Source organism: Bombyx mori, chromosome 18 (assembly GCF_030269925.1).
Source record: "Bombyx mori chromosome 18, ASM3026992v2".
Taxonomy (NCBI): domain Eukaryota; kingdom Metazoa; phylum Arthropoda; class Insecta; order Lepidoptera; family Bombycidae; genus Bombyx; species Bombyx mori.
The window spans coordinates 13090493-13105918 of NC_085124.1; the positions used below are offsets into that span (position 1 = coordinate 13090493).

The window sequence follows — 15426 nt, forward strand, 5'->3', positions numbered from 1 at the left end:
ACGACATGAACATAGGGTCCATCAGTAAGTATCTACAGTCGGCAACAGTGCGCCATTTCGAGAAAGCGGCATGACACGAGCACCCTCTCATCGTGGCGACCGGTCGGTGGTAAACAGTCGACGTGACGATCCTCCCGATCCCCTAACGGTGCTTTTAGGTACCCCAAGCACCAGTCATCGTCCTTGTCGAACCCGTCATTTGCAACGAAGGGCTTGGCGAGTAAAGTAACCCACAGACACAGCCCACTGAGTTTCTCGCCGGATCTACTCACTGGGTCGCGTTTCCGATCCAGTGGTAGATTCTGCGAAGCACTGCTCTGGCTAGGGTTAGTGTTAGCAACGTCGTTGGTTTGAGCCCCGTGAGCTCACCTACTTGTTAAGGACATGGTGAAATGGTCTCATAAGATCACCAGCTTAGGTAGATAAAAAAAAGCATTTTAAATTCTGTATCTGCTTTAGTTTTATCTTTAGTTTGATTTTATTATGTTGTAGTGCGTCAATGTTTTATGGTAGCTCCATATGGCACCTTTTTCACATTCATCAGAAGACTTTTCTTCTCCAGCTACATTCTTTGGATTACTGGCTACGTAATTATTTATGCAGTTTGTGACTTTAGCTATCGCAGTGGCATTTTTATATTCGCTTGAAAAGAGGATCCAAGGCGGTTGCAATATCCAACGATGAATAGTGCTCTAACTTATGAAATCTTTTTGTGATTTCAAATTGTAATTTTGTAATAAAATGTTGTGCACAAATTTCTTCGGTTAATCTTTTGAACGGATGCAAAAGTTGAATGATTTCGCAGCCTATTTCACTTGATGTGATCATTGGAGGTGCATCTGGGCGGTGCAATAATATCGCACCAATAATTTGTATTAGCTCCATGAATCATTCTATAAAATGTGTAAATTAAAAATTGAAAAATGTATGCTTGTGGCTGAGACAGGAAATTTGTGTAGATCAGGGATAGAATACAAGATGGCGTAAAAAATCGTTCACAAAAATCACAAAACATTATTCATGAACAACGATGTATCGCCGATTTTTTGGTCTCCACATCGATGTTAAAACATCGATTCTTATGAACGATAAGTTAGATAGTTTTCATCCCTAGTATTATCTACGATTCAATTTCACCAAGGCAACCGGCTGCATCCTTTGTTAATTGTTTCTGGTTTAATTTTGGCATATTCATCTATTTAGCAAAATAAATGTCCAAGTGTGTTTCTTACGTTTACAATAATACATTACTATCAAACCAAACACTTTTTTTTTAAAAAGTTGGATACCATCAGTTACATATTTTTGGAATTTAATTACAGCGTGTTCAATATCGCTTAGCTGTTTATGAGTCTTAATTTACAGGTGCAAAAAAGACGTACAGCTAAGCAAATCTTTATCTTGGCTTCTGAGGCACAGTGCTGTGAAAGAAGGACTGCAAATAAGGTAATCTAATTGAAATCCAATCGTAAAGTAGTCAACATTTATCTACTGGATTTACTATTTATTTATCTTACTGAATAATAAAATTATGAGCATCTTTCATTCCATTGTAAATCCTCAAACATTGTTGTTACATGTTAACCATGCATCTTTGAAAATTGAACATTGATTCAACATATCTGACCATTTAAATAAAATATCTGACAGCTTGTGCAACCAATACTACATTGCATATTAGTGGTGAAATATCTCATTTAAATACAGTTAATTTAAAATTGGGTTAGTCATGTCTCTGGAAGCGGCTAATGGTATGGCTAATGCCTTGTAACTAGCACCTAGTGCTTGTACTCAAAAATACTGTTGAAAATAAAAATAAGACCACAGTTAATACCTATTCTCAAAATATGCATTAACACTAGCACTAACCATTCCAGAATTTAATAGAATTACTATAATTTAAAATATTTGGCAACACAACAATACATAAATATAGGGGAATCCCCTGAATTTGTATTCTCGTCATTTTTGCGAGCTGTAGACATAACTAAGTTAAGAGTTAAGTTGTTTACCTCTTAATGTTAATTATTGAATGATGACCAAGAATATATATTATACTTGGTCTCATATGTATATCTCAAGGAAAATAGCTTAAATAAAGCCAATTAATGACCAGATAACATACAGAAGGCTTGGGGAATGAAGTGGTACATTTTTTTAAATGCTTACAAAGGTTTGTGGTTTCTGGTGTTGCCATCAAAAAGCTCAACACTCTGAAATATCTATTTCAGAAATTCCTGACAAAAAGTTAAAATTCGTTTTTGGTGGCAGCATTTATGTTATTGATGCCTATGGGCATCGGTAATCACTTCACACCAGGTGGGTTTTGATCTCGGCAACTCATGTAAGCAATAAAAAAAGTCCATCAATACTCGGAAATCACAGAAAACTGGTCACTACATGTAGGTCAGAATACTTTGTTACGTGGCACCCTAAGCTCTGAGCACCTTTTTTTTTTTTTTTTTTCCGGGCCGAGGGCCGAACCTCCTACGAGGTCCCCGCGCCTAGGGGGCGCGCGGGGTATGTGAGACTCAACGATCTGCAGGTGTTGAGAGCAGACCGCGGGCCCAAGGAATTTAGGGCCCACCCACTAAACGACTCCCCTGCACTCTTACACCCGGCGTCCGATCTCCGTCCGGGGTCAAAACCCGGTCAGAGTAGGGGGGTTCCCGCGGTCAACACTACAACCAGACACGCGGCGCCACCCCGAGGACGCCCGACCGACGGGTCGTCGAGGCGATAGTCGACGACCAACGACGTCAGTCTCCGCGGTACGGCGGCCCTTCAGGCCGCCCGGGCGATGCCGCTGGTGTTCCGGGATACCCCGCTGGGCCAGAACCAGCCTGCCGGGTCGGAACGCGATACACCGCCGACCGGGTTGCTCTTCCACAGTGTTCGGCGACGACAGCGACGACGAAAATGCGGACCGCATCGCAGTCCGCAGCCGCCGACGCGTCGTCCCGTCCTCCTGGTGCCAGCGCGCTAGAGTGACGGTAGCGTGCGGCGCAGTCTCAGCCCCCTTAGGTCGCCCCGTGACCATCACCGGGAGGAGACTGCCTCCTCATAGGGGCCGGAGCTGGACAAACGCCCTCCTCCGACCCCCGGCTCGACGGCGGCGGCACGGCGCCGAGAGGGAGGAAGAGTTCTCCCTCTCCCGTTCCGCCGCCTCCTTCTGCGAGATGGTGGACTCGCAGAAGTCGAGCATCGCCTGCCAGGACTCATCGCTGCCGAGCATCGCAGCCACGACGGTCGGAAGCGACAAGTCCGGTCCTATTTTTGCAACGAGGACGCGGCGCTGCTCCGCGAAAGCGGGGCAGCACGCGAGCGTGTGCTCCGCCGTGTCCTCGTTGCAGCCACTGCAATGGTGGCACTTCGGCGTCGGCTCCCTCCGGGCGACGAGGTGCAGGTAGCGACCGAAACAGCCGTGTCCCGTGAGCACCTGCGTCGCTCGGAAGGTGAGACGTCCTCGGTCGCGATTCACCCAGTCCGAGAGGACCGGGCGGATCGCCTCGACGGTCCGTCGCCCGTAGGCGGGGTCCGCCAGGCGGCGAGACCACGCCTCGAGCACGGCACGCCGAGATTGAAGCTTCCGCGCTCGAACTTCCGCCGCGCCGGGACGCGGCTCCCCCCTGGAGCGGAGATCACATCGCCACGCGTAATCCGCAGCAAGCGCCTCCGCTTCCAGGTCCCAGGGAGGCGTCCCGGCGAGCACGCACGCCGCCTCGAACGAGACGGTGCGGTACCCACGAACCGCCCTGACCGCAATCGCGCGCTGCGGACGTCGCAACGCTGCGACGTTGTCACGGGTCAGGGCGTGGCACCATACGGGCGCCCCGTACAGTGCCATTGACCGCACCACCCCCGTGTAGAGGCGGCGCACCACCATGTCGGGACCCCCGACGTTCGGCAACAGCCGACTCAGCGAGCCGGCGGCTGCCATCAGTCGGGGACCCAATCTTTCGAAGTGAGCACGGAAGCTCCAACGACCGTCCAGTACGAGGCCGAGGTACCGCAACCCGGTCGCCTCGATCTCGACGCGAACGCCTCCGATCACGAGGTGGGCCCCCTGAGGCGGCGCTCTCCGGGCCCCGTGGAACAACAGGGCCTGGGATTTATCGAACGCCACCTCCAGACCCAGCCTTCGGATCCTGCCGACGACGAAGGCCACCCCCGCGCAGGAAAGACGGGCAGACTCGCGCAAGTCCCTACCCCGGGCCACGACCAAGGTGTCGTCCGCGTAACAAACTACGCTTAGACCCGGGAGAGGAGCGCTAAGGGCACCCCGCAGGACCCAGTCGTAGCCGATGTTCCACAAGAGAGGGCCAAGGACCGACCCCTGTGGGACACCGCGCTCGACGGGGAAGCGGAGCACCGCCCCACCGTGCTCGGTGCACATGACCGACCTGTCCTCGAGGTAGGACCCGATCAGCCGACGGAGATACGCAGGGACGCCGTGATACTCCAGCGCCCCTGCGATCACCGACCAGGGCAGGGTGTTGAACGCATTGGCGATGTCCAGGGACACCGCCAGTGCAACCCCGCCCCGGCCGACAGCCTCATCAGAGAGGGCGCGCACGCGCATCACCGCGTCGATGGTCGAGCGGCCCTCCCTGAATCCGAACTGCTCCGTTGACAGATCGGGACCCACCCCCGCCAAGTGCTGGACGATGCGGGCGGCCACCACTCGCTCGAGCAGTTTTCCCGCCTCGTCCAGCAACACGATTGGACGGTACCCCGCAGGTGAGTCTGCAGGGCGTCCCTCCTTCCTCAGCAAAACAAGTCTGCCCGTCTTCCACTGTTTCGGAAACCGTCCCGACTCGAGGCAGGCTTCAAAGAGCCGCACGAGCCGGTCCCCAAGGGCACCGAAGGCCAAATCCCAGACCCGACCATGAACACCGTCAGGGCCGGGGGCCGCGTCCTTCCTCCGCATCCTCGACACGGCCGCACGAATCTCCTCCTCCGAGATGCTCGGAGGGACCACCTCAGCAGGGGCATCACCGCTCACATCACCCCGTGGCGGCGCGCCCATGGAGGGGGGCTCGAAGTCCCTCTCCATCCGCGGGAACAGCCCGGAGACAATCTCCCGCAGCTGCTGAGGCTGGAGACGCTCTGTCACCGGGAGCGCCCACGGCCGCAATTTCTTGCGGACCGTTTGGTACGGGCGCCCCCAGGGATCCTGGTCGAGCGTCTCTAGGAGCGTCTTCATGCTCTGAGACTTGGCCTCGCCGATGACCCGCCGCAGTGCCTCCTGCTTCTGACGGCAGTCGGCATGCAGGCGGGCCGCTACCTCCGCGAAGTCCGCATCGCGAAGGCGGCGACGGCGGTGGCGGGCGCTTCGGCGGCGCGCCCGCACGCACTCCTCTCGGAGGAGCGCGATCTCGGGCGTCCACCAATACGCACCACCACGTGGAGCGCGACCGCTGATCCGGGGCATCGAAGCATCGCAGACGCGACGCATTGTACCCCGGAACCAGTCGGCCTCCGACTCCACGTCCACTAGACGCGCGGGCATCGGCGCCCACGCGGCCACTGTGGCCGCCTCCACCGCGAGCACCTTGTTCAGGCGCTTCAGTGCCCATCGTGGGAATGATCGGGGAGCGCTACGCGGGAGCTCCTCCTCGCCGCGGGCGTCTTCAGCCGGCGCGTTCAACGAGCTGGAAGCAGAGAGCTCGAATCGGACAAACCGATGGTCCGAGAGCGTCTCCGCCCCCTCGAGGACACGCCAGCCAAGGACACGGCGCGCGGCGGATGAGGACGCAAACGAGACGTCCACGTGTGATTCCCCATTCCACCGCACGCAGGTCGCGACCGAACCTCTATTCAAAAGACAGAGGCCGGTCGCGAAGGCCCACTCCGACAGGAACTCGCCGCGTGAGTCCGTGCGAGGGGAACCCCACGCCGTACATTTGGCGTTGAGGTCCCCCGCCAGTATCAACGGGCGAGACTCGAAGCGATGGATCAACGCCTCGAGCCCACCCAGAAACTGCTCGAACTCGGCGAGACTCCTGTTCGGAGAGAAGTACACCCCGATCACGACGGTTTCGTCGACCCTAACTACGACGTACCCGGGTCCCTTGGCCACCATTCCAAGGGGGGGTAACGCCGCCGACTGTCGCATCACGATCGCCACAGAGCCATCGACATCTCCGGCCCAGGAATCCTCCCGGTCGGGAGGTACAAAGTATGGCTCCGCGACGATCGCGATGTCGATGAACCACTCCGCCATGGTGTGGAGATCCTGCGCCCTGGCGGAGTGGTTCACATTCGCTTGGAGGAAGCGATGGACGTGACCCATTATTGAGGTGTCACATCCATCGCTCCCTCGTCTTCCGTCCCGCCTTGCGGCTCGACGGCCGCGGCGGGAACTGACGGGCCGGCTGCTTCACGTGCAGCCGGCTCTCTCTCTGCCTTTTTCTTCTCTTTTTTCCCGCCACGCCGTCTCTTTGTGGAAGAGGGGGCGGAACAGCAGGCCGGGCCTCCAGCTCGATGATCGGCCCGCCGCTTCGCCGCGTCGCACAACACGCAGTGTGGCGTGGCGGCGCTGCAAGAGGCTGCCTTGTGCCCAGCCTGACCGCAACGGAAGCAAAGTCCGCTGCGATCCACAGCCGATGGGCACTTGGCGAGGCCGTGACCGGTGCCAAAGCACCGGAGGCATCGCCATGGACGTGCCTCCTGCAACTGCACGTGGGCTATCACCCAGCCCACGCGCAGCCTCCCCGGCGAGTCGGCGGGCCGACCTTGTGGAGGCGTGGCCAAAAGAGTGGCCACCTGCACAGGGCAACGCGCCCACACAGTGAAAGATCCAGAGTAACAACTCCGAGGCTCCCCCACCTTCACTTGTGCGAGGGCGCAGTTGCCCTGCGATGCAATAGCGGCGGCCACTTCCTCCTTAGTGGCACATTCATCCAGGCCCGTCACTTTGACTTCCGCCATCTTGACAGGCCTATCTATGCGCACCACTTCCGGGTCCGGCAGAATTTCGCGAAGCCGGGCTGCCAGTCTGTCTGCGGCCGCGCCGGAGTCAGCACTAGGACATACCAACAGCCGAGCCCCGCTGGCCGTCTGCCGGACTCGGAGTCCCCCTTCCACACCTATGGCGTCAACGTCGACGCTACCGCGCGCCCGAGCCATCACCTCCCCATAGGTGAGGCCCTTTTCCTTGCCAGCCGGCAGCAGTTCTAATACGACCGCTGCCGACCGTGGGGCGCGCGGTTTCTTCACCTTGCGCCCTTTTCTCCCTCCCCCAGTCGTCGCTCGACCCATTGCTTGAGGGGAGACGACCGCAGGGGTGGTTCGGGTGCTTGGCTCTGCAGCCTTCCTTCGCCCCCGCCTCACCACCGTGTTCCAGGCTTCATCCATGTTGGACGGAGCAGGAGGTAATGGGCGGGGCTGGGGGATCTGCGCCGTCTCAGCGGCATTCACGCCCCTCTCTCGCTTTTTGCGGCTTCTGCCAGGCCCCACCTTGGCAGGCTGGGGCGGGGCAGAAGCAGCGGCCTGGGGCGGGGCAGAAGCGGCGGCCTGGGGCGGGGCAGAAGCAGCGGCTTGGGGCCTCGTGGGCTGGGCGGGCGTTCGTCGTCCAGCGGGCTTGGCCGGTGCACGAGAGCTGCGCACCGTTCGTGTGGCGGGTGCCATACGCACCTTGGCTGCAGCCCCCGTGGGCGCTGGTACAACTGCGGTCGCTGTCGCATTTGTGGGCACAGGCCGCTCGTGCGCCAGTGGAGGCCTTGCGCGTTCCACCGTAGACGTGCGGGCCTCCATTATCGCGAGACACCTCTTTAATTCCTCTATCTCGCGGTCTTTATCCGTTGCTTCCTGCGGTGAGGGCACGGGTGGCGGAGAGGCCGAGCTGCCTTGGCATCCCACGACATCGTCAAGGACCACACGCATCCTGGCCATCTCCTCCCGCACCCGAGCACTCTCCGCACGAAGCTCCGCGTTTTCTACTTGGACGGAAGTGTATAGTGCCTGCAGTTGCTCCATTTGCAACCGCAGGCTAATCACTTCGTCCGTGCTTGTACGTTTTAGGAGATCGTCCAGTCGTGTCTCCACGGCGGTGGCCACGCGGTTCAGGGCTTGCACATATGTGCCCTTCAACGAGCCTGATTTGGTCGCCACCGCGGAGACAATCTCCTTCGAGACTACGAATGTCCCCCGTGGATCCGTAGCCTCCATTTCTTTGACGAGGGAGCGGGATAGTCGCTCAACCTCACCTTCCCTCACATGAGCTGCATCTCTACGGCGGGAGGCACTGGTCCGCACCGGGGTGGTGACAACCGGTTCGCCGTAGGTCACCGTCAAATTTCGTGCAGGTCCGCATCCTATGGGGGGTAACGCCGTAGCATTCACCAGCCCTTCCTCGACTGCCAGGAACTTGGCAGGTGCGGGTTCCACCTCCGAGGACTCGGAGGGAGCGGGAGCCGCCGGTCGTTTGACCGACTTCCGCTTCCTTCGAGCTCTCGGGTCAGCCTGGTTCCGACTGACGAAAAGTCCGGCGCTGTCGTGGACGAAAAGTGGCGACTCCCGACCGCTCGACACGCAGCCCCTTGCGGAGCTTTGGGTCGAGCGCAGTGAGAGCGCACTGTCACAGCGCTCAGGGTGCACGAGTGGGATCCTCTCCCTTTCGCGGCTCGTGCTGCCTTGATTGATTGCCCGCGGTCAACACTACAACCAGACACGCGGCGCCACCCCGAGGACGCCCGACCGACGGGTCGTCGAGGCGATAGTCGACGACCAACGACGTCAGTCTCCGCGGTACGGCGGCCCTTCAGGCCGCCCGGGCGATGCCGCTGGTGTTCCGGGATACCCCGCTGGGCCAGAACCAGCCTGCCGGGTCGGAACGCGATATCCACGACAACGGGGCACAGAGTGCCACCGCTCACGGCATGCCGGCAAACCGGTGCCATCGGAAGCTGCACTCTCCAGAAGGAGCACTCTTCACTTAGTGAAGAGTGTGGAGGGCGCCGACCTTCCGCTCCTCTACATACACATCTACATTGATCTAAATAGAGCATTAAATGATGGTTTGAAATTCTACGAGTCTGAAAATGGAGTTGTTCTGACACAAGGAAACGAGAAGGGACTCTTGGAGCCCAAGTATTTTAGTAAAGTCATTAAAGTAGCTACAGGTAATATTTAGAACAAATAATACATTATTATCTATACTATATAATATTATAAAGAGGAAAGATTTGTTTGTTTGTTTGTATTGAATAGGCTCCGAAACTACTGAACCGATTTGAAAAATTCTTTCACTGTTTGAAAGCTACAATATTCCCGAGCGACATAACCCATAATCCTTTTTGAAAAAAATTTGGAATCCTTACTAAAACTCCAATAATGTAACCTAAGGTGTAAAAAAATTATCTAAAATATTTACATTGTGTGCCGTGTGAAAACGATTGATGATAGAATAAAATAATGTACTACGACTTTGTAGAACAAATTATTATTTACAAAAAGTTGTCGCGACAGCATATAACTAATATAGTTATGCCGTATCTCTAACTAATATAGTTATGCCGCAATAAGTATTCTTATATTTAAAAAATAAAACAACGTCAAATATAGTTTTGTTAAAAACCTGAGCGGAGCCGGAGCGGGCTGCTAGTAGTTTAATAAATTACGTCAAATATTTGGAACTTTACTTTTGATTTTGGCGGGAAATAGAATCGAAATGACCAGCAGTTGGTTAACATGATGTTGTTTGAAAATATATCAAAACTATTAACAAAGCTCATTCAAGTTTAATATATGTAGTAAAAAGGGAAAAGATTATATTCAAATTTCGCGTTTATCGTGTTTAATGTTTGATGATTTGCTTTTTTTATTTTCAGGACTTCACCTCTATCCATGAACCATGGAGACAAAGGTAACAACGCCGGCGGATGAAACCCCCACGACCGCCGCCCCCCCACAACCCACACCACCCACACCACAATCGGCACAGACCGCACCAAAATCCGCTTCGAAAACTGCACCACAAGATGTAACGAAACAACCGTCAGAAGTTTCACCACAACCTGCACCGAAGCAACCTTCCAAGGCTGCGCCACAACCCGCATCGAAGCAGTCTTCGAAAGCTACCCCGCAATGTACACCGAAACAAGCCCCGCCGAAGCCCGCCCCCCGGCAGCCAGCCCCGCAACCTGCGCCCCGAAGGAAGAACGGCGCGTCCCCAGCGCCTACAACTTCGCAACCAAAACCCGACACACAGAGCACAACTAAAGAGAAGGCAACCAAAATGATTATTGTGACAGGTGCAGTATACAGTATAACAAATGCTATAGTTTATTGGAAAGATATTATATAAATACTAGCTGGCCCGGCAAACGTTTTGCCATATAAATTAGTTCTAGAAAAGATAAATAACCTAGATACCGACTGCAGCGCCATCTCCTGGGCTGATTTGTAAATCTAAAGCATTCTCGAATCCACCTGAAGGTACACAGAAAATTTCATTAAAATCGGTCCAGTCATTTAGGAGTTCAGTGACAAACACGCACAGAAGAAATATATATATAAAGATAACCCTTTAATAATAAGACAAAAGATATGTTTACTATACCGGTTAACGAAGCTCATAGACACTGAGAATGCCACAGCCCGCCTTGAGATGTGAAATTGATTTGTCAATAAAATTTAACCGATTTACTTTTCAAACTAAACGTCATCACTTCTCAGTAGCAAAAATGGACAGCACATCAATTAGAACCTTTGATCGAGGGTCTTAAATTCTATTCCAGCTAAGGGCATAATATTCGTGAGGCAAGCAGGTTTTTTACACTGTCTTGGTGTTTTAATATATTTACTATTGTAAATCTATATACATGTATGTGTATGAGTCTCTGGTTCCCATAGCACAAGGAATCTTAGGTTGGGGCCAAATGATCATATATGACTTGTTCCAGATTATTTAATGTTATTAATTTATTGCATTACCCGTATCTTATCTTAATACACCGTAGTAATAAGGTCACCAGAAAAACTTATCGTATTTTTGTTTGTTCACAGGTTTGAACTTGACCTGTTGATATTACCGTCCATCAACATGCCAAGATATCATTTTATTTCTTTGAATTTTTAAAACCAAATATTCTTAAAATTTCAGGTTTTCCTCCATATGTCCAGCCCGTGGACTTAATAAGAACTTTCAATGTATTTGGATCAGTCCAAATCAATAAGCTGAACCCAAGATTCTCTACGATCACATTCTCATCAGAAGAGGAAGCTGCGGAGGCCGTCAAATGTAACAATGAACTGAACATCTACGGAGAGTTTCTAACAATCAAATTGTACTACGGACGGCCTTGTGAGGAACCCAAACACAGTCCCAAGAGAGAATTTGCAAGGACCAAAGAGAAATGTGAGTTATTATAATTATAATTGTTAATGCTTAGAGTTTTGAAGGACTTTTTTTTATTTTATCTTTTTATTGCCTTTGTATGCAGACGAGCATACGGCCCACCTGATGGTAAGTGGGCACCGTCGCTCATGGACGTCAGCAATGCCAGGGGCAGAGCCAAGCCGCTGCCTACCATAAAGTACTCTCCGCAAGCCTCGTTTGAAGAAGAACATGTCATAGTTTACGGCCCACCTTCTGTAAAGCGATTACCACCCACATATAGACATGTAGTTGAAGTCTCAATTATTTTGTACAACAGCTATCTCAGCCTTTCAATTGGAATGAATGACTGCTTTGCGGTAGAAATAGGCTTACTGCTCATAACTATGTAGTACCACCAGTAAAATAAATAAAACCAGTATCTAGATTTTCGGTGGTAGCTAGGGAGAGGAGATAAATGTAATCATCTGTTTTAAGCAGTAACACCATCCCAAAGGTACTGCTGCAATGTAAATGTTGCTGCCAATTTTAAAGTCTCAATTGAATTTTGATTTATAAAGCAGTATATAGGGTAGTATTCACACTCGTAATATAAAAGTCTCCCAAGTTGGATCAACTCAAATGTCTGATTCAGATATCAAATTTAAAACAATAGATGTGAATGCCAATGGGTCGGTGACCACGAGAATTGTACAGTATTGTAAACGTCGGAAATATTATAATGACAATAACTTTACTGGTGGTAGGACCTCTTGTGAGTCCGCGCGGGTGGGTACCACCACCCTGCCTATTTCTGCCGTGAAGCAGTAATGCGTTTCGGTTTGGAGGGTGGGACAGCCGTTGTAACTATACTTGACACCTTAGAACTTGTATCTCAAGGTGGGTGGCGCATTTACGTTGTGGATGTCTATGGGCTCCAGTAACCACTTAACACCGGGTGGGCTGTGAGCTCGTCCACCTAGCAACTGTAAAAGTCGTTTTTATCAGATGTTACAAATTTGGCCTCTAGCCCACTGACTGAGCCCTCTACTTTCAAATCATCAGATTTGTGAAATTCGGTAATTACGGAACGTTGCTAATATATTTATACATTATTAATCGAATTTAATTTATTGTCTTTTCAGCCATAACCATAGATCCGAAGAAGATTGACATGTCTGGTGATTTTCACTCTCAACTCGACAACATTCTGGCTGCTGTGAGACTGACCCAAGAGGACGTGACCGCCCTCACTCAACTCTATACAGACGTTGAATACGCTCTGCAGTCAATATGGCCTGGTTTGTGTTGATGTGCTTATCATACTTTGTATCACAGACTCGATCCGGTGGACCAAATGGGAAACAGTCACCGTCGCCCTAAATACGTCATTATGGATCCTCCCGATCCATTAACGGTGCTATTAGGTACCTAGGTTAGGCTATTAGGTTAGATCACCGTCCTCGCCGAACCCGTCGCTTGCGACGAAGGGCTCGACGAGCAAATTAACCCATAGACACAGCCCACTGAGTTTCTCGCCGGATCTTCTCAGTGGGTCGCGTTTCCGATCTGGTGGTAGAATCTGCAAAACACTGCTCTTGCTAGGGCCAGTGTTAGCAACGTCGCCAGATTAGAGCCCCGTGAGCTCAGATTCGATGGATCTAGTATGACCCCCGAACTCACTAGAATAGGTAGGCTAAAAAAAAATATTGCTTAGATGGGTGAACGATCCCACAGCCCGCCTGGGGTTAAGTAGGTACTGGAGCCCATAGATATCTACAACGTAAATGCCGCCACCCACCTTGACATATGAGTTCTAAGGTCTCAGTAAACAGAAACGCATTACTGCTTCACGTGAAGCAAAGTGAATTAATAGAATGTCTGTATGGAACATCTGATTCTGAAATTCAATGAAAATAATAATTAATACCATTAACTCAACTATACAGTGTAATAATCATATCTAGAAGGAAATAAAGCCACGTTTGTAGGGTGCCTTACTCTATGTCCCTGTTGGATATTACCTCTGAAGGTCTGGCGGCCGGAGTCGGAGCCCCCGCCGCGGCACGACCTGCTCGCTCCCCGCCCAGCGGCAGAGTCTCATAGGACGCTACGGCTCCTTTGGACAGTAGTATGAAGATCTTTACGGCTAGAAGATACCACAAAATTTTGACATATTTTTATTACACCCTGTATAGAGATGCTCTTTGTAATTACTGAAGTATTATTTAAATAATTAATGATAAAAGATGAATGAAGTTATGAAGCCATATGATTTTTTTCCGTAGGTTGCAAAACAGTGCCCTTTGGTTCTATAACCACGGGGCTGGGAGTTAAAACGAGCGACGCAGACTGTTTCGTGGATGTGCCGCCGCCCTTCAGACACCCCCAGGCCAACTTCGTCGTCAAGGCCAAGAAGATCCTTCAGCACTATCCGGGAACGTTCTCTGAGATACTGTGCATACCTCGGGCCAACACCCCCATCGTCAAGTTCTTCCACATCCCCACCGAAACCAACTGCGATCTGACCTTCAAGACTCCGTTGGGAGCACACAACAGCAAGCTGATCGCGTTCCTCCTGCACGCGGACCCCAGGCTCATCCCGATGGCCGTGGTCATCAAGTACTGGGCTAAAGTGCACGACTTCTCTGGAACCGGGAAACTGACGAACTACGCTCTGACGATGATGATCATATTTTATCTGCAGCAGCCGCCCATCTCGATCCTGCCGGCGGTGGCGTGGCTGCAGAGTGACGCTTCCACACACTTCCTCGTAGACTCCTGGAATGTGGGCTTCATGGGCCAGAGACAGCTGCTGCCACCCTCCTCCAACACTTCCTCCATATCGGAGCTCCTAGGAGGCTTCTTCGAGTATTATTCCTCGTTCAACTTTGACGAGATGGTCGTGTGTCCATACTTAGGTGCGCCGATAAAAAAAGCGTTATTTAGAGACACATTTTTGCTGCCCAAAGAGTTTGATCGGTACAAGATGAATGTGTTGGAGAATATGGTGCTGCCCATGCGCCACGGCTCCGCCATCTGCGTGCAGGACCCCTTCGAGCAGTCGCACAACTTAGCGTCCGCCATCACCTCCAGGCTCGCCTCCGACATCAAAGCTTACTTCAAGCACGCGGCGAACGCTTACGAAAAGGAAAAGTTGAATCGTAATTTGGAGTTCCTAAAGATCATACTGCTCCAAGCACCCAATCTGCTGCGTCCTAAAACCCATCAAGAGTACCGAGTGAACATATTCCGCAGGATTATTGCGGCGATAGTGGATCCGGATTGGAAATCCGTAGTCAGAGAAATCGTGTTTAGGATATTCGAGAAACTGCTGAAGATTACATTAGGGAAGTGTGAGGAAACAATGAAGCCGGACAGTAAAAAACAGAAGGAAAAGTACTCCGGACAAGTGACGAAGGCAATATGGAAGCGAAAAAAATTCACCAGATTATACAGCGCCACCAACCTGGACTTCGAGAGCCAACAGAAGAAGATAACCGAGGAGATCATGCTGGTCGAGAAGCAGGCTATCGAAATGAACTTCTACTTGATTCTAACATTTTCTGACAATCCCACCAGCGCCGTCATCTCGCTGCGGAACGCTTCGCCCGGACAAATAGAGAACTTTAGAGAATTTGGAAAGTTTTTCATTTCGAGCATGCAGCAGTGGTTCCTAGAACTAGTGAAACCCTATTCCACGCCCATAAATGAAAACGTAGCGGACACGATAAAAATGATAGACAAGAACGCCGAGGAGCCGGATACGTCTGACAGTGACGCGGAAAATTTGCCGCAAAACCAATCTGAGGAATGTAACGAGAATGACATTATAGTGACGGACAAAATGGCCACTAAAGAAGCCGGCAACCTCAGCGAAGAATGTACTACGCATTAATCTAACGAATCGTGCATTTTAAAATCATGAAAATTAAAGTACTTATGACGCGACTTCTTAGTTTATAATAATTTACATATAGTACAATTTTTCTCATATTTTTTTAGTTCTAGTGAACTAATTTATATATTATTTTAAGCTAAGACGTTTTACGATTTTTTATTTTTTATTTTTACGCTGTTTGTAGAATTTGAGTTACAAAAACAAA

General features: G+C 51.2%; 1 protein-coding gene across 5 annotated transcripts; it reads left to right on the top strand.

Moving 5' to 3' along the window:
• The first annotated feature begins 1089 nt into the window (after positions 1 to 1089).
• Positions 1090 to 15426, top strand: LOC101736670 (speckle targeted PIP5K1A-regulated poly(A) polymerase). Of its 5 annotated transcripts, XM_062673756.1 has the most exons (7): positions 1090 to 1219; positions 1366 to 1473; positions 8865 to 9125; positions 9834 to 10256; positions 11108 to 11362; positions 12466 to 12621; positions 13609 to 15426. In XM_062673756.1, exons 4-7 carry the CDS (start codon positions 9857 to 9859, stop codon positions 15216 to 15218), a joined length of 2421 nt encoding a protein of 806 aa, XP_062529740.1. In that variant the 5' UTR covers positions 1090 to 1219; positions 1366 to 1473; positions 8865 to 9125; positions 9834 to 9856; the 3' UTR covers positions 15219 to 15426. The 5 variants fall into 5 exon arrangements, with proteins under 5 accessions (XP_062529740.1, XP_004928358.1, XP_062529739.1 ...); XM_004928301.5 differs by lacking the exon at positions 8865 to 9125 and having other exon boundaries at positions 1366 to 1446; XM_062673755.1 differs by having other exon boundaries at positions 1116 to 1473.

Coding starts and splice junctions, on each gene's coding strand:
- LOC101736670 (XM_062673756.1), top strand. CDS start 9,857: ATGGAGACAAAGGTAACAACGCCGGCGGATGAAACCCCCACGACCGCC. Junction 11,363..12,465: donor TGCAAGGACCAAAGAGAAAT/GTGAGTTATTAT, acceptor TTGTCTTTTCAG/CCATAACCATAGATCCGAAG. Junction 12,622..13,608: donor TCTGCAGTCAATATGGCCTG/GTTTGTGTTGAT, acceptor TTTTTTCCGTAG/GTTGCAAAACAGTGCCCTTT.